The sequence below is a fragment of the Acipenser ruthenus genome, chromosome 9 (genome assembly GCF_902713425.1).
Source record: "Acipenser ruthenus chromosome 9, fAciRut3.2 maternal haplotype, whole genome shotgun sequence".
Classification (NCBI taxonomy): domain Eukaryota; kingdom Metazoa; phylum Chordata; class Actinopteri; order Acipenseriformes; family Acipenseridae; genus Acipenser; species Acipenser ruthenus.
Window position 1 is genome coordinate 53,437,204 of NC_081197.1, and position 18,533 is coordinate 53,455,736.

At 37.2% G+C, this 18,533-nt stretch overlaps 1 protein-coding gene across 1 annotated transcript; it reads right to left on the minus strand.

The window, feature by feature from the left end:
• Positions 1-1,103: 1,103 nt before the first annotated feature.
• cenpj (centromere protein J) lies at positions 1,104-18,188 on the minus strand. The gene is made up of 17 exons (XM_034008746.3): positions 18,009-18,188; positions 15,237-15,759; positions 14,622-14,751; positions 14,010-14,300; positions 13,511-13,661; positions 12,593-12,689; positions 10,283-11,825; positions 9,344-9,482; positions 8,836-9,001; positions 8,183-8,428; positions 7,985-8,075; positions 6,743-6,849; positions 6,465-6,545; positions 3,799-3,939; positions 3,620-3,704; positions 1,742-1,862; positions 1,104-1,465 (listed from the first exon to the last, which is right to left on the minus strand). Exons 2-17 carry the CDS (start codon positions 15,669-15,671, stop codon positions 1,273-1,275), a joined length of 4,017 nt encoding a protein of 1,338 aa, XP_033864637.3. The 5' UTR covers positions 15,672-15,759; positions 18,009-18,188; the 3' UTR covers positions 1,104-1,272.
• Positions 18,189-18,533: the final 345 nt, after the last annotated feature.

Below are 18,533 nucleotides of genomic sequence, written 5' to 3' on the forward strand. Positions count from 1 at the left end.
GTTATTTAATCTCTTAGAAGTCAATTTACTTCTGGCCAGAAATGAGGTAGGTCGCCTGTTAATTCCTTTGCTTGGTGTTTGTGTTTTACACTGTACATGCAGTTGACTTGCTCATCCAAACTACCTGAATCAAATTTCAATTGTGTACATCTCTTAAGTTTGCAAAGCATTTACAGGGTTATTACTGCTTTGTGATAAATATGTATAAAACATGACTAAACGAGGCATTCTTAGTTCTGTACAGAATACAAACAGTACTTAAAGCAAATAACCTCTCTGAATAGGGTTGGATTTGTGAGAGTCTGCTGTACAGTATTTGGAGGACTGAAAGTTAGCTCAAGTCCCTGCTATGATGGTTGTTTAAATAACTGCCTTTAACCAAAGTACTGTAACGATATAAAACAAATGATCTGAACTGAGAAATCGTGCTTATTACAACATGCTGTGTGTTTTCCAAGATGTTTGGTCTACAGATTTGGGCAGATCTGTCCAATACATTTTCCCATTCCAGCAACAGAAATGTAGGATACAAATACAATATGTTGTAGTAAAACAGCTGGTCCACTACACCAGACGGATGTAGCATCCGGGTAGCAATGGTTAACAGAATGCTTGGTTATATAATAGAGAATTGTGCAGTATAAATCAGGGGGGTATGACAGAGCTGTAAAATGCCCTGGTGAGACCACACTGCTCACTGCAGTTTTGGTCTCTACACTACAAAAGGGACATTGCAGCTTTGGAGACAAATTGGGATCCTTGATGAGCCATCTCGATGCGATTCTAGGAACAATTAATGGTTAGGAATGGGACAAGCATTGGTCTCTCATTTTTAATTATTTATTTTTTTTCTTGTCGTTAATTTATCTGTACATTTTCCAAAAAGAATAGATTATATCAGCTAGAAGCAACATGTATGGATATAGCCCAAGTCTTGGCTCATAGAACAAATTGTGCTACAAATGTGAAATACCATCTGTACACTAAAATCAAGTTAATACAAATTAGTACATTTTAATATATAATTAATTTACGAGTGTGTGTATGTATATATATGTGTATATATATATATATATATATATATAAAATTCACACACATACAATGTTTCCACTCGCATTTATTGCACAAAAAACATAAAACCGTAGAAAGAAAATAAATAATTCTTAAGGCCAGGCATCGATCAGCTACTGCTTTTGTTAAATATTTAATAGAAACTGGCGAGCACCTTAATTCAGATTTAAGTTCTGAACAAACTTCAGAAGGCCAGGTTGCTATGTTTTAGTGTCCATTATGATATTTCCATCTTTGTCTTTGCTCCTTACTCTGCCAGTAGGGTATTTAGTTTCTTGTTGACCATTGGAGTACACAGTCTTCACAGTTCCATCCGGGTACTCTCTTCTCTTGTACTCTGGGGTATGCAGTTCTCTTTGCCCATTGTTGAATTCAATAATTTTGCTCCCATCTCTGCATTAAATACAAATATACTTTCATACATAACTTCTACAACCACAAGATTACACCAAGTTCACTGTAGACAAATATAATTATGACTGAACAATTTATATACTAAAACTGTATTTTTAGCTGGGCCTAAAATCAAAGGTATCAAAATAAATTCTTACCCGTTAAAGGCACTAGCAATATTATCACTGCCCCGCCCCCTCTCTGTTCTGTTGAAGATCTGTGTCATGTTTAAGCTATAGCATTGTGCCAAAGATCCATTTTTTGTGAAATACTCACAGCTTTACTCTTATGATCGTGCCATCTGGGAATATGCTTTCTTCCTGCCCATCAGGATACAAATTCTTTATGGTCTGATCAGGAAAAGTGATTTCTTTCCTGCCATCTGGAAAATGTTTTTCTGCAATAAAAAAAAAATGTTGATTTGAGTTTGGCAACTCAGATGCACACAATAACTTAAGCAGCATTATATAATGTGTACATAAAAAGAGGGATTAAGAAAAGTACTTTAAATTGTTAAACAGGTCGGGACAATGCTTTTTTTTTTTTTTAACCATCAATATCCTTAAAAGTATTACATTTAGAGCTACCTTATACATATACATAACTCCCGTAATAAAATGTCCTAACTTATTTTCATCAAATAATCCATTGGATAATTAAACCAGTAAATTCAAGTAACAGATGGTCACTTTCAAAAACTTATTTACAAAAAACAGTCCAGTATCTTAGTGTCCTTTTCTTATACTTTTGTTTTTGTTAAGAAAGACAGCATCCACATTCTTTGCTCTAGAGGAACACGGCTTGCTTACATTCGGCCCAGCCTTCCTGAAAACCCACTGGGGACTGGCATTGCTGAGATGATGCTTTTGGTGAAGCAGGCTACTTTTGGAAAGGGAGTTTGTTTATGTGTAGTGGTATTTCAGATTAATAAATTGCTATCTCCCAAGTGACGTCCGATCCTCTAGGGCTGGTTGTACTTAAGAGATCAAACAATGAGATCGGATCTGGGATCAAGAGAAGATGTTTCACTACACGGATCTAGATCGGGCTCCACTGACCTGTAATCTTGATCTGATACTGGAGCTGCACACTCCATAACTAGGGAAACTGCCCGATGAGAAGCAAACGTGTAGCGCCTAGTTGAAAGACCCCAGCTGCCATATTTGTTAAACCAGTTAAATTACTGGACATCAAAATTCAAGAAAAAAAACGATTCAAGGGTAATTCCATGTCTGAATTAAAAAGGTGTGGCATAAACCAAGTGATACAGAGCAGTGGCTCATTGATCAATATTCCTGTTATCAATGTTATGTTTTTTTACATTTAGGCAAGTAGTTAGGCATAAATGTTGAAAATTACCAAGCCTATGTATTTATTAATTGGTTACTAGTAAAAACAACGTTGGTATAAATCCCCATCAGTTGCTGCTGTTTGTAGTGACATTCTGACCATGTTTTCCCTGGGTTTTATATTTTTGTAGTCACTAGTGTCTTGACTAATCCTTTCTATAAATTGTAGTCACTGGAGAAATCCAAGTCATTACTGTACAAACAATTTCAACTCTATATGAACCGGTTTATTATACTATAAGACTACAGTAGCCTGTTCATTTAATTGAAGTACACCATGTCAAAATGATGTAAATTTTGACCAAGAAACTTTAATTCATGTTGAAGCAATGTTATTGAAGCAATGTTAAATAGTACTGCTGTTGTTGCTTGGTTACGTATTACTTGAATTTTGGTATTATACAAGCATTAATTTTCCCAGTGGCACGTTGATCTATAATATGTAAGCATATGTGCATATAATAGTATCATTGTTTAATCGTTTAGTAAATTACGTAAAATCCGTATCACTTCACATGGTTTACTGAACTGAAGACTCCCACGCAGGACTGAATCAATCAGCTAAATCTCAACTGTTAAGAGAGGGATTTGGAACTCGGTGCGAATACACACTGTCAAAACTCAAGTAGACAGAAGAAAGAGGGTCAAAAATGTACAGGGCTTGACCATCGATGGTGCTCATATAATACAATGTATCGATGGGTCGATACATCACCCCAGCCTCAGCACAATGAATGGTGCGATACATACCGAAATGTGTGGGAAAACAAATATATTGGGATGTTATGCACCAAGACTGTCTTACCGATTTGATTATTGGGGAACTGCAAGACCTCCAAACCATCTGGATAAGTAGTGTGGGTTGTCTGGGCATCAGCATAATAATAAATCTGAAAAAGGGCAGAACCTTCAGTAAACAGTATTTATAACAAAAGAATGATATATTGCCACATATTTAAATTAGGCTATAACTTCAATTCTTACCACTCTCTGATCTGCCATCATTTGTTTGACATCGCCATTGAAGAAGGTGACTTTCACAGTCTTTCCATCAGCCCACACCTCTTTACGGGTTCCATTGGGGAAAATAATGATGCGGCTGCCACTTCTTAACACTTGTTCAACCTGCAACACACATTAGCAGCATTTCCGTTAACTTGTAAATACTCGTCAGAGATGCTTGCAAAAGCTTGTTGACGGGCAGAGACTGAAGCCGCCTGTCAGTTTGACCGACAGCAAAAGGTCTGCGACAGGCAGCTAGAAACACTGACTGTCACTAACAAGTGTGAATGAGTGCGCCTCTAGACTATGCCCTTTAACTCCTTAAGGACCGTGATCAAACCCGAGTGTCATTCTGGGCCCGTGATCGGGTAAACACGATAAATGCACTTCATTTCTTTGACTTACTGGGCCACCATACTTTGCAGTACAGCTTGTTAACGCATATCATTCACGTTCACTGCCTGCTTGTTTTTTTTCACCGAGACGGACATTTAATTTTTAAAAGGGCGGAGACATTTTCAGCAAGCACCCAGAAACAAAACATAAGACAATAGCTTTTTTTACAGCTAAAATTAAAAATGGGAAAAGAGATTTTTAGTGAATTTGTATAGGAAGAGAGTCAACTGGTCCTTAAAGGGTTAAGGGTTTCCACAAAGTTTTTAGATTGTGTAAAAACACTGAAAGTGCAGCCTGCCCCATTTGGACACCAAAAAATTAATAAAAAACGCATTGGGGGGGGGGGGGGCATAGTGTTACACAAATCGAAATAGAAAAATATATATTCCATAAGAAAGAGCTGTGTACTATCCTTGTATTATTTGCTAAACATTTTTGACTGCATATATATTTATTATAAACCTATTATACCTGTTATTATTAATTAGTCATTTAGCCAATGCTTTTATCCAAAGCGACTTACCCAGAGACTAGGGGGTGAGCTATGCATCACACTGCTGCTGAAGACTCACCCGAAATAGGACCTGGGTTTTTTACCATCTCATCTGAAGTACATATACACACGTGGATATATAATATATACACGTTTTCCTACAGAAGTGTAGCTTCTGCAAATCTGATTCTCATAGTCTATGAATGGAGCTAAAATACTAGCACTAGGTTAATGATATAAAAATGATCCAGTCAATACAGTGCTCTCCCTTTATGACACTAGTCGGGAACCACAGTTAAGAGACCGTGCTGTTTGTGTTCTGCCTTATAAAACGAGAATGCTAGTGTTAGTTTAATGGCATTATGGGGCAAATGGGAGCCGTGACCATACCGCCTTATAACCTGTTCTGCAGTATGAAGGGCAAGCACTGTATGTTTAGTACTGTATTTTTTTTTTTTTTTTTTTAATATTGGTAGTAAATCTGCAATATTATACCATACTCGACCTTATTTACCCACTACATATTTTTCTTGTAATAGTAATAATAAAAATGTGAATTCCGCAGTGACAGTGCAGGCTCTCACCAGTAGAATGTGGTTACATATATTTTTTGTTCTTGTTGTTAGGATCCAGTATATTAGTCCATACAAGTTCAACACATTTCTGAGAATATACTATTGTGATCCATCGGGACTTTCTGGAACTTTGTTATGTAGTAAGTCATGCAGTAAGCTGACGTTAAGACCTGTATGTGTTTTTGTACTTTTAAAACAAATCTTGCTTAATGAATTTGTTCAAGCCTGGTGTTGTCGGTAGACGGCAGCAATAATATATCTATGCTAATTTAATACGTACTTCAGAACAAATGTGAAAGGGCTTTGTTATTTATTTATGTATTTATTGCAAAGTGTATTTTCTTTATTTGTAGTAGCTTCAGTATTTTTTATAAACTTGTTTTAAAACAACTGAACAATAAAAGTACTTTTTATGAATCAAATGGCAATAATCTGAAACGTTGAAAAATTGTGTCACGTAAACAACAAAAAAAAAAAAAACACTGAATGAAGGTGTCTCTAAACCTCTCGTACTGTATGCTTATTTTTTCCTATTTGGTCAAAGAAGCTTGCCAGTAAAGGATTGCTTGCCACGGCCTTCCGGTTATTGCGTGAATGTTGCGTGAGGTTACATCACAAACTGGATTTTCACTGCTGAAGTCTTGTAAGCATAATGTACGACTAACGTGCAAAAAAACTGTACCGCTTTTTAGCGTGAAATGAGTCGTGCAATGTTTTAGACGCTCACTTCCTAGCGTGTGGAATGTGCGTGGTATGTGCTGCTACGTCACATAAACAATGACTGTAGAGAGAGCGACGACTTTCTAACATGCACGGAAACCCAGCCAGTGGAGTTTTAAAAGCCATGATGGTTCCATTCTTGTCAGCTCAAGTTACAGAATGTAAAACATTTCTAACCCCGATTAAATACTTAGGTTCTATACTCACCATCATTAGATAAATCCAATCTAGCTACAAATTATTTTCAGCTTCAATTCTGATTCCCTTCATTTGCACAAGAATGTTGACCAAATTACATATCAATATAAAAAATTGGGGAGTCAGTGGATAAAATGCAGGAGATCAGCCCAGTTATGCAGAACAAATCACATTACCAGGTTTGTGCCTCACTCCCATCCAAGATGAAAAACTGGGCTGATGCAGAACCAACATATTTTTTAATAAAAAGATTAGAGTATTCTAACCTTTCCATCCAAGTGATTTATTTCCTCTAGAAAATCTTCATCTTCCTTCACTTTTTGTTGTTTGCCCGCCAGTACAGAGCTCTGTTGAAAAAGGGCAAAGACACAACCTTTTTTATTTTTAAAGTTGTGTAAACTGTCTTATCTATACAAAATATAAATATCACATTTTAAATGATAAAGAAAACTATTTATAATATGACAACCCCTGGTAAATCACTTTACACATCAAATGTACAGTAAAGCCACTTGAATTGATTTGAATCTGAGAACTCACTCACTTTAGCTACAGCTTCCCGATATAAAGCACTGTTCCTGGGTTCTGCTGTTGCTGCATCTTCTGCATTCCACATTTTCGCGGGTGTTGGAGTAGATCTTGTATTTTTAACTTAAAAAGGCAAACAATTGCTGTAATTTAGTTAGACATAACAAAAGTAGTTACAGAATGTACCGTATTTCTTCAAATTTAAGACGCACTTTTTAAACCAATTCTCAAAAATGGCTTGCATCTTAAATTTGGTATAGTAATGCGTGTATGTTACTGCCCGATCCCAAATCCTCCATGCCATTTTCAAAGAAGAGTCATTAGCTTCCTGAGGAATTCGAAGAGAAGCTTTTACAATTTCAGTGTTTTACTATTAGGCTTGGTTCTAGCAAACAGTACCAGCTTGGACAGATCGGAAATGCTGATCAGAACCCCGAATTTTTCTACTTGCCAAGCAATACCACAGTTCACAAAAAGGGAGACAAACGTGCGAGAACTGGAAATGAGATGTAGCACGTAACTATAATGATCTGTGTGATAGCAGACGGCTGCAAACTGTTTCCATACCTTGTTTTCTTATATGCATAAGTGAGGTTGTATCTTTGTAAATGCATCTTCATTTGATGTTTTATTTTTTCCTCAAACTGAGGGTTAGAAATTTGTGCTGCATTTTAAATTTGAGGGCATCTTAGAGTCAAAGAAATACGGTAACTGCAATAAACTCTGGTTTTATAGTTGATAAAAACAGAGTAGAAGTTTTACACAGGTAGTGACTTATTCTGCATATTAGAATTGGACCAACAACATTACCAGAGTTGGGGTAACTCGCTACATAAGTAATGCGTTATTGTAATAATATTACTTTTGTCAATGACAAGGTAATAGAACGAGTTAGGTTTTTAAGGATAGTAATAACATAACAGTTACTGTTACTATGTGACGGATTACCGTAATATAAACGAGTAATAGAACGCTGTACTTTTTTTTAATTGAGTAATAAGTAAGGACATTATGTTGCCTTTCTGAAGAAACTAATACGGAGTAATAAGTAACGTGCCTAACTCTGAATATTACACAGTAAGCTATACAATTCGGAGCAAATACTAAGTTTAAATAGCAATTACAAATGTAAGTAAAAATGAATGGCACACACAGGGGTGAAAGTATTCACGATAATAGTGGATATTTGTGCAGTTAAATATTGCTTTCTACCTCATATAAACAGGATTAGAGTACAGTCATTTTGGGACTGCATTACCTTTTACTGGAGAGCTGTTTTCTTTTTGGCTTTCTGTTGTCATCGAGGAAACCGACAGGCTATTGCTGCTTTTTACTAAGTCGGGAGGACTCTGAAAGAACAGCATTTCAAGTTAGATTAACTGCAGCTGCAATTCAATCATGTATCTCATTTGTACTGTGCCCTATAACTACGTTTGTTTGTTACAGGGAAACTTACAATGGGCTTCAGTCTCCTGGCATTGACTGCTGTGTTTTCTGCTTGCTTCGTGTTTTCAGATCCTGTTTCAATTTTTTTCCATGCCTCTACCCGCAGTCGTTCCATCACCGTGATTTCCTCGCGCAGCTCAGTGTTCTCCTTGGTCAGAGATTCCACCTGCTTTTTGAGACGGTTATGTGTATTCGACCACCTGGTTTCCTTCCGCTTAAGCTCCTCTTGCAGCTCTGCTACTTTCTGTGTCAAAACCTACAAAAGAAGGATAAAGGGGGTAGGTTAGGATTGTGCTCTCTTTAGCGTTCCAGAGGTAGGTTCCTCCACAGCCATCAACGAAAGTTCATAAAATGTTAACCAAACAATCATATAGATATATTCACCTTCAAAGTAAGTACCAAGTTTCAGCACAATTGGAGAGGTTATCAAGTTAAAGCTAAATAGGTATCATGTACACTTACACATGGGAAGTAAATTTCAAGGAACTCTTTATGGTGTGAATAATAGTCTGACCCAGAAATAATTTTTACCGGTTTAATAGTATCTACAAAGCAACCCGTCTAGCAACTATTGCCACTGCAAGTTAGCATTTCTAAGAATAAAATCTTTGCTGTAGCACCTTTACACGGCAAAGGGCTTAAAAAATAAATAGGGAACCTCACCTGCATTTCCTCTCGTTCCTTTTTGTCAGGGATTGCTCGAGCTGCAGCAGCATGCTTCTCAAAAATTTTGCGTTCCTTTTGCAGTTTTCTCATTTCCTCTTTTTTGTATTCCTCCAGTCGTGCCAACTCTTCTGCCTTTTTCTTTTCAAAGTCAGCCATCTCCTTCCTGTAATGACAAATGCATGCAAAAAATAAAATCTCCAAAACAATCGTCATATACTTTTAGACATATAAAACTTTATTTTAACACCAAAGCGTACTGATGTAAAAACAACTTTAGAATTTAAAAAAATCTAATGGCATATTACTTCCTTCAGTCATGTCTAATCATCTATTATTGTAGAGATGAAGGACCCTAATCACAAAGCTTTAACTATTTTAAAGGAACAACTAAAATTTGATAGTCCAGAAATGTTTTGTTTATATAAAACATGTAATCCATTAAACAAACCTAAATATTCAAACAATGGGGTACAAGCTTTGTGAATTGGGCCCCCATGTTGCGTACCTCAGGCTTTCCAAGTCTTTCTCCCTCTCCTGGCGTAGATTTGCTAGAGCTGCATTCTGCATTCTAAATCTCTCGATTTCCGTTTCCATCTCCACCAACCTTTCCCTCAGCTGTGTGGACTGTGGATTGCAGCCTGGTCCTGGAAAAGGTAAATATATGGATTAAAATATCAGTACATTACTTTCAAAACTGAATTGATTTGTTCAAGCTAGTGGCTAACCCTCTGAAACACATTCTGATAAGGAGAGTTTCACCAGAAAACCTATGCTTCATGACAGCCCTACATTGTTGAAAGTTACTTGTCTGTCTTCTGAAGCAATGATTAGAAATAATTTCTTCAAACCTAGGCACTAGACCATTTTTTTTCTGCTTGACTTCGTTTCAAGTTTTATCGAAACAAACTTGCATTGCAATGCCACAAACCTAACTGGTACTGCCATTAAGCATATTAGTCATCAGTCTGACACTCAAAGAACAATGAATGACCTACTCTTTCACTTTGTACATCATTTTACGTTTCAGTCATCACATTCTATAGCCTCAATATAACACTCAAACATGTTTTTTCTCTAACTTCAGCAAATGCATAAAAAGATACATTAGTAAGAAATATCACACAGAATCCATGTGGTATTTCTTTCATCCACTGGGGACAGGTTAATGGTTACACTCTGGTGCACCAGCTGAATTTAGAGAGAAGATATGTTTGAGATCTAGCCACAGGGGTGTATTTAACTTCTGAGTTTTAAAAAAGTCATCAGGATATGATGAATGAAGCAGAAAATTAGACTGTGATACAACGATACAATTATCTGTGATACAACGAATTCTACAAAACACACGAAACCAACTTCAGCTGTAAGGTAGGGATATACAGTAGTTCCCTTTACTAACCTGCCAGCATAATCTGCAAATTAAATAGCACATGTCTTGGCTAACCTGAAGTTTGTTCCGGTGCCCCATTGATCTTTTCAGTCCCTTGGGCAGAGACAGGTTTCTGTTTGGGCTTCAGTGATGGAAACAGTTTGGCCATTAGATCCGATGTCGGTGGAAGACCTGCTCTGCTGTCATTTACACTACACCCAGATTTGGTCTCCTCCGTCTTTGCAAAGGCCACCTTCCTTTTGATTGCTTGGTCTGGCAGCGACCCACCTTTTAACAACGAGCTATCGGTTTCCTCATTACAATAACCAGTCCTTTCTGGAACACCGTCACTATCCACACTTCCAGCCTCCTCAAAATCATGCCAGGTATCATCATCGTCAAATGCAAAGTGATCCTGATTGATTTGCCGTTTATTATAGCCCTTCTGTTCAATAACAGTCAATTCATCACTCATGTACCCGACCTCTACATCAGTGCTCTCTTTAGCACCATCTTGATAAGGTGTTTTGTCATATTGGCAATTGGAGCCATACTGACAGGCACTGGGCCCAGCTGTCTGTTGATCTTGTTTCTTCTCATCTTGCAAGGTTGCATACAGTTCCTTGGAATCTGAATCACTACTCTTCTTATAATTTTGGTCACATTTATTATTTCTAATGGCTTGATCTTTAGTAGACATAATATCCTTCAATCCCTTTATTTCCAAGTTCATTGATTGTTTACCCATCTCCTTTACTCCTTGTCTAGCGGACTCCAAAGTATCCTGTATTGTGTGGGAGACTGTTGGGCTTTTGCCATCTCTGGTATGGGAATCACTTTGGGCAGTCGGCTGCTGTGTCTGTGCTGCTGATTTGATAGGGGTAGAGGATAACCTGTGTCCTTTGAGACCCTGCTGATCCAAATGTAGGACTTTTAATACAAAAGAGGAGTTACTGGAGAAGGAGATCTCATCAGCAGCCTGTTCCAGGAGCTCAAACTCATCCAGCTCAATGTTCTCTTCCTCTTTTTCTTTATCCCAGGTTTCCAGCTTTCTCTGAAATGAGATATCAAAAGAGTACTCTGTTCCTTTAGTAGGGATATTGGTTGACAGTTCTGAAAGTATTCGTTGACCATTCTCATCAAAGCATGTCTGCTTTGCAGCATCAACTGTTTTGGCAGTCTCCATCTTGTTCCCTTGAATTTTCATACCGAATGCTGGTTCATTGGTGCCTTCTTGAGATTTTCCTACAGACCCTGGTGGTTTCGTCCCGGAGGCTTTGGAAATGTTCTGTCCGTGATGGTTGCCAAGAACCATAGTCTTCTGCACATGACTCACTTTGATTTTTGAGACAGAATCTGGTTTGGTTCGTGGTGCTGGTAATCTTTCAATACAGTTCTCTTTGTTTAGCATGGCAGTTTTGCGTTGTACTTGGTGCTTGCTTGTCTTTGGTGCATTCTTACGCTCTGTCATGCTTTGGAAGCGTGTAGGTTGTGTCTTAATGTCAGATTTAATGGTTTGTGTGGATGGCACAATAGGTCTTGCTTTAGAATATCTAGCCAGACCTTCTCCACGTTTAAGAAATGTTCTTTTAGGATTGGCTTTCACTCCTGTTCCAGTCTGCAATGGAAATATTTCAATTACACAATCTGCAAGTGTTCTTTAAAAGACATTTACATTTTTTGTTTAGCTAATTGTCTCCCAATGTAAGTATTGTATTAGGATCATCACAGTTTGTTAAAAAACAGAAAAGATAAAACAAACATTTAAGGCTGGTTCATACTGAGCAACAGGTTGGAATTACGTCATCCACACTGCGACGTGCGTCTTTTTTAGAAAGTCGTACAGCTTTTTCTCATGGGGTCGGATGATGCTGAAAAATGTCAACATTTGCTGCGTGGTCGTACGCTGGTAACCATCATGGAGCAAGACTTTAAGGAACTTTTAATAGAAGATCTTAAACATTCACAATTATATAACCCCTCACAAAGAATGTAGAGATCCCCAAATACTCGAAACAGCATTGGTGTGTATTATTCAGAAAAAAATAGAAAAGGACTGGAGAGAATGTGAAGATTGATGGAGAAAACTGTGATAGATTTGTAAAGAGCAAGAAAACTCAAGTAAAGAGAGGAGTCAGAAGCCTGTGGACACACTTTGCTGGGAATTGCCAGTTGCTATGTGTAGAGTGACTGCAAGTCTTTCTAAAGGTGTCACTGCATCGCTGTGCATTTTTGCACTGAAGCAACGGTCCCCCAATCTGTTTAACAGATCATCAAATCTTTCACCTGTCATTCTAAAAAAAAAAATTCAGTGTCACAAAAAAAAAACAGTACTGCAAGTACAAAGATTGTAATTGCAATAGCTGCACGTTGCGTGATACTAACTTGTTGCTCTTTCAGTCTTTGTTCTTCCAGCCTCAGCTGCTCCTCCAGGAGTTCCTCAAAAGTCTGTTTCCTATTACCAATTCCAGGTTTGATAGGTCTAGGTTAATAAAACCAACAAAATGTATTAGAAACAATTTCTACATACAAACAAATTACTGTAAATTGGGCAAGATAGTATCACCAGATCCAGCAATGTGTTGTTATTTAAGTTACAAATTAATTGTACATGTATACTGTCCCTATTGCTGACAGAATATTTTAGTAATTACTTCCTACAAGACATTAAAAATCTCACCTTTCTAAATGTATTTAATTAATGTTTGTTTAATAAACCAGACTACAGTTGGAAATGGTTATAATTTTGAAGTAACTATTTAGAATTTGGAGCTGAGGCAGTATATAGAGAAAATAAATCACAACATATTGCACGTTTCTATGACTAATACTTTCAGAGAAAAAGGTCACTGTCAAAAACACAACCAGTTGATAACCTTGAACTCAATAACAACATTTGTACTGATTGAGCAAGAATAATTATTTCAAAACTCATTAAAAACGTCATTAATAAGGGAGAAGTTTTCTGCACTAGAGCGGCCATTTTGAAAAGAACTTTAAACAACTTTACACTTGTAACTTCCAAGTCTACCAGGATGTTAACAATGGCTGGGTTTACATGCATGTGAAAATCGACTCTACAGTCATGTGACATTATGAAACAGCAAAAGAACGTCCTTTGGTCAGCGCAGGGCAGGGTCAATCGTTTTCTCACGATAAAAATAGCTGTAAAAACCCATGTAAACCGGAGCAGGAAACATGCTCGTGTGTCACGAGATTTCAGCAGTCAAGATCCCGTTTAACTGGCGGAATCTCACGTTATTCCTCAGCAAAGCTGTACTGTAAAAAAAGAAATTCACATACCTCTCCTCTAAATCGTCCTTGTGTGAAATGTCTGTTCTTTCAGGGCTCGAATGTGAATATTCATTAACATCTTTGTCAGTTTGTGCTACATCATGATCTTTGCCTCGATGCAGATAATCCTGATTTTGCTCGTCATACAAATTGCTTTGTTCTGTTTAGTTAATAAAAAAAAAAAAGCTTCATATGTACATATCCTAGGAAATACATCTACAGTTCTATCCAAAAGACCAGAGGACTTCCACATTTTAAAAGGCCAGCACCAAACCCAATGTATGTACCCATCACTTTTATTTATGTATACGACTAAAAGGTTTGGTTAAGGACAGTAATAAAATATTCCATAGATCTTTATACAAGTGTCTAGCAGCTGAACAGTGTATGTGGTTTGAGTGCAAGGTGCAGTCCTCATTAGTGTGAACTGGGAGGATGCTGTAAGGCGACAGATAAACTATCTACGAGTCATAGAGCCCAGTAAGAATAGGTTGTTAGCAACTCTCACCTAATGTTTTGTCAGAATCCTCCTCTTCCTCCATTTCATGCTCAACTTCAGCTGGATATTGTACGTTAGGACCCCCCCACAGATTGCTTCTTACTGACTGAAGGGCATTCTCTCTGCCTGTTTTCTGTAAAGGGTCATTTGACACAACACCTTGTGCCACAGAGTTATAGGATTCACAGATACTGGTAGGATTTTGCAGTTCTGGGTGTGGTACAAGTCCATGGGCACCTACAAGAGCCAAAAGCTGTCGACCTTCGGCAAGCTGGGATACTTCTGGACTGCCTCTATGAACTTAAAACAATATACAAATCAATCAATAAATAAATAAATCTTAACTGGTTACAAAGTTATTTTAATATTAATGATGTGTGCTCGAAAGTTTGTTTACATTTAAAAGGGGTTTTATTAGTACAAGCTTTTGCAGTTCATATTCAAACAAATATTATAAAACCTGCCAAACAATAAAAACAATTCCCTAACATTCCACACAATCGCTGCTGTCATTTTTTATGTAAGGTTGAACATAAGGGACAATGAAAATTGATTTGAATATCTTAATTTACAATACAATAGTATTTATGTGCTATATTTTTTTTTTTATAATTCTCTTACCAGGGGCTGGGAGTGTCTGCTCTGCATTGACCATCTGTAAAAGTTTCTGTTGTTCCTCCAGCAATTTATGAAGCTGATACATTTGCTGTAGCTTTAACTGTTCCTGCTTTTGGTGTTGCCATTCCTTCAGCTGTAAAAACCACACATGTAAGGACAAGTATGCATTGGGATGCAAACAAAATGTACTGTCAACCCTGTGCAGTAAGCCTTCCAGCTACCACATTTCATAATGTCATGTATTAAGTATTACCAAATACATTAATATATAGATATACTGTATATATAAATATAATCTCTGGTAAGAAGCGTCTTTGCTTTTCAAAGTTATTTAGTGAAGTACATAGGGTTTTTTATTTATTTTACTATCAACTTTACAACTAACATTCATCTGAATTAAAAAAATATACAGAAAAAATCCAGAGAGACTCAGATGTGGCTATGGGAATATGCACATATGCTATTTATCTGTTATCACTTATGGTTGCTCAAATTTAAATAAACTAATACCAGTATATGCAGTGAAACCTGAATTGAACTGAACCTTGTGAATAACCCATTACTGCTGAAATAACTAAAGTTGCATTTAAATCTCCTATGAACTTCAGAAATGGTTACCTGTTCTAACTTTTGCATTAGGGGACCTGTGCACTGTTGATTAGGCCTGCCTCCGTCTTGAAAATGATGCTCCATGCTATCCTCCTCATGAATGCCATCTTCCTCAGTTTCTTGTACATGATGCAGTGCAGTGGACTGGAAGGCTGTAATTGCACTGCTTATGTCAAAACTAGATGGATCCAATTCTGCATTTGTTTTTGCAAGAGACACAACCTCACCATGGAGGGAGTCCACACTAATGCAGCTGCTGTTAGAGGATGAGAGGGGGGCAAACTGTGTAGAAAAGGAGTCATTTCCATCCTGTTCTGCCCATGTAGATTTAATTGGGTTGCCAAAGTCAACTGGAGGATTTAGTATTACTCCAGCACGGGACGTATTTGACATCCACTGTGCCATAAAGTTCTGTTCATTTTGAAATCCAGCAGACGCAGACATTTTAGAATTTTCCTTCAAGGTATATTTTCTATGCAGGCATCAACGGCATACTGTAGTTAAAGTTGCTTCAGAAGTGGGACATCAACAACTGAAAAGATGTGCAAGGAAAAGGTGTTTCACAAGTTACATTTCATAGACAACATGGGGGAAATACAGTACGAGTATGATTATTTTCAAATAACAAGAACTGCTCCGCAGTGGTGGAACGACCTTCCTACAGATGTCAGGACTGCCCAGTCCCTGACCACATTCCGGCGCCTCCTTAAGACTCACCTCTTCAAACAGCACCTGTAGAACTCCTCTGTTGTATCCTGGGACACTATCACCCTTCATTTAAATATGTTTTATTACTTGAACAAAAGTTATTGTATTTCTTGCTCTTATTGTATTACTTGTATTGTAACGCTTGAAATGTTTTTGCTTACGATTGTAAGTCGCCCTGGATAAGGGCGTCTGCTAAGAAATAAATAATAATAATAATTTTGCTCTTATCTGCCCCCTATTTTACTACATTTAATCCTGTACTTCAGAATATTGTAATCTGCCAAGTGTTTAACCTGTAGTATTTTGTACTTAATCATATCCTGATGTAACTATCACTATTTAATCATATCCTGATGTAACTTTCACTATTATCTGCTGTATTATTGAATTGTTTTTTGTCACACTTGAAAAAAAATTATTGTATTTCTTGCTCTTATTGTATGACTTGTATTGTAACACTTGAATGTATTTGTATTTGCTTGCGATTGTAAGTCGCCCTGGATAAGGGCGTCTGCTAAGAAATAAATAATAATAATAATAATAATAATAATAATAATAATAATAATAATAATAATAACAACTTAATATTTTTAAACTAATGCAACATATTTGGTCAATTGCAACGAACTTGAGAATTCAGTCCTTACTTCTGTATTAAGGCGAGTACTAGCTAGTACAGTACAACCTGTGAATCGTCCCCAGCTCCATACTCTCTCAATACCAAATGCACAGAAAACACAGGGGACAAAGTTGGGGATGAGCTGATTCCAAACCTTTGGTACAGACCTCAGGGTTAAACTGATAACTTCTACTTCGTGGATGGGAAATAGCAGTGAGTGGGGCTGGGACAGTAAAAGGAGAGTGCTGCATTCTTGTACTGCATATTTCAACTATAATTGTAAAGCTCTGTTTCAGGCTTTCTTACATTTTTCTTCCTTCTATTTTTGTGTATAATTATAATAGTCAGCTCTCCAGATAAGCTGCTTAAAGGGTGTTCTAGTGTCTTAGCAAGTTGTTGTATTTTAAGAAGTTGAATATGATAGCAATCAATTTGCTCCTGAAGTGGGACCCAGCAATTCGATTTGGCGACCAATTTTTTGTCTGTAGCCCTGTGATGAGAGGTATTTTTTGTGAACTTTCAAAGTTACTGACACTGAACCAAAGCAGCCACTCTCTGTTGTTGATTGTGGTGAACTCCTCTTGTCAAATAATTAGATGATGCCGTCACATTTAGGTCTCTGTTTTACAACAGCCGTTTTACTGGTTGCCGAATTGAAAGCGAATACGTGTGCTTCCGAAGACATTTCCAATAGGCCTACTGTACTGTCTTTTGATTTTGTGCATACAAGGACTTGTAATTAAAAATTACCAACTACGGTTTGGTTTTCTATAATGTAAATATTAAATAAACATGGGGATGGAATTTGTTAATCAGATTATTCTGCCTGTTATTGCAACTGTGGTACCATTCCCATTTGAGCGTAAATTGTAAATAGGTATTTGACCTGAAACCTTCAGAGATAAGAGCTACAGTTATAAAAAAAAAAAAAAACAGAAAAAAAAACAGTTGAAAACCACTGCTCTAGGGGCAAAATACTTCACCGGTACATTGCGTTCGTTGCAATTGAGAACATCTGCAATCTATCTCATCGCTCGATTCGTTGCAGACTATCAGTATTACCCGAGTATCCTCCGTAATATAACCAGCAGGACCATCGCCAGCTTGTATACTTTCAGCTCATGCAATTCACCCAAACCGCTTTTTCTGCTGAACACTGGACAGCAGTCAGTGACTTAATTTTCCACTGGCTGGTGTACACTTTACGACAACTACAGTCAAAAATAAAGTACAAAATAGTTTGTCACTAACTTTGCTACAGTAACTGCTTAATATCGAGTCCAAGGCAACGCTATGAAACGATATCATAACATTCTGCAAAATATGTTTTCCTGACAGTAACATATATTGTACGTACGGTATTTGTTGTTTTTAAGGTCTAGATTACATTCTAATTTAGAAAACAATATTTTTGCGAATTCATTACTTGTAATAAATTGAACCACATTACCTACCTTTATTACACCAGACGACAATCAATCCTTCAGAAACTTACCGAAAAAAAATAATGAAACTCAAATCACTTTCTAAATCTACCGCCATCAAACACAATACAATAACCGCGAGAGATGAACAGTTTGTTAGGCTGCTCGGGGTTGTGGGATGTGTAGTCCTGTTGGAAACTGTCTTCGTTGCCTAAAAAAAGTGGACTGGCGTCTTTTAACTGCATTGCCCATAATACATTGCGCTTGTAGTACGTTAAAGAGCCTCGCCGATGATGTAATGCAATGTTTTCTCAAGATTAGCTTTGTTTGCTGTAGAAGTAGATTACGTGGCCAAGGCGGCAGTGGGGCGCTAAAAACCTAGAGATACGGTGCTGTAAAGTAAATGTGGCTATTGTGATACTTAACATTTCATTAAACACAGTTTAATAAACATGCACCTGTTAATCGTGTGTTCTGTTTTTTTTTATTTTTTTTATTAAAATATTTGTTGGCGTTGCAGTTCGTTTTTACAGTGTTATGGTGTACTGCCAGAAA

Bases quoted from the DNA above. Each gene is read 5' to 3' on its own strand.
- cenpj (XM_034008746.3), bottom strand. From the start codon at position 15,671: ATGTCTGCGTCTGCTGGATTTCAAAATGAACAGAACTTTATGGCACAG. The intron at 6,850-7,984 runs GTAATGCAGTCC...TGCCTTTTTAAG, and splicing joins AAACAGCTCTCCAGTAAAAG to TTAAAAATACAAGATCTACT. The intron at 3,705-3,798 runs GTAAGAATTGAA...GCCCTTTTTCAG, and splicing joins TGATGGCAGATCAGAGAGTG to ATTTATTATTATGCTGATGC.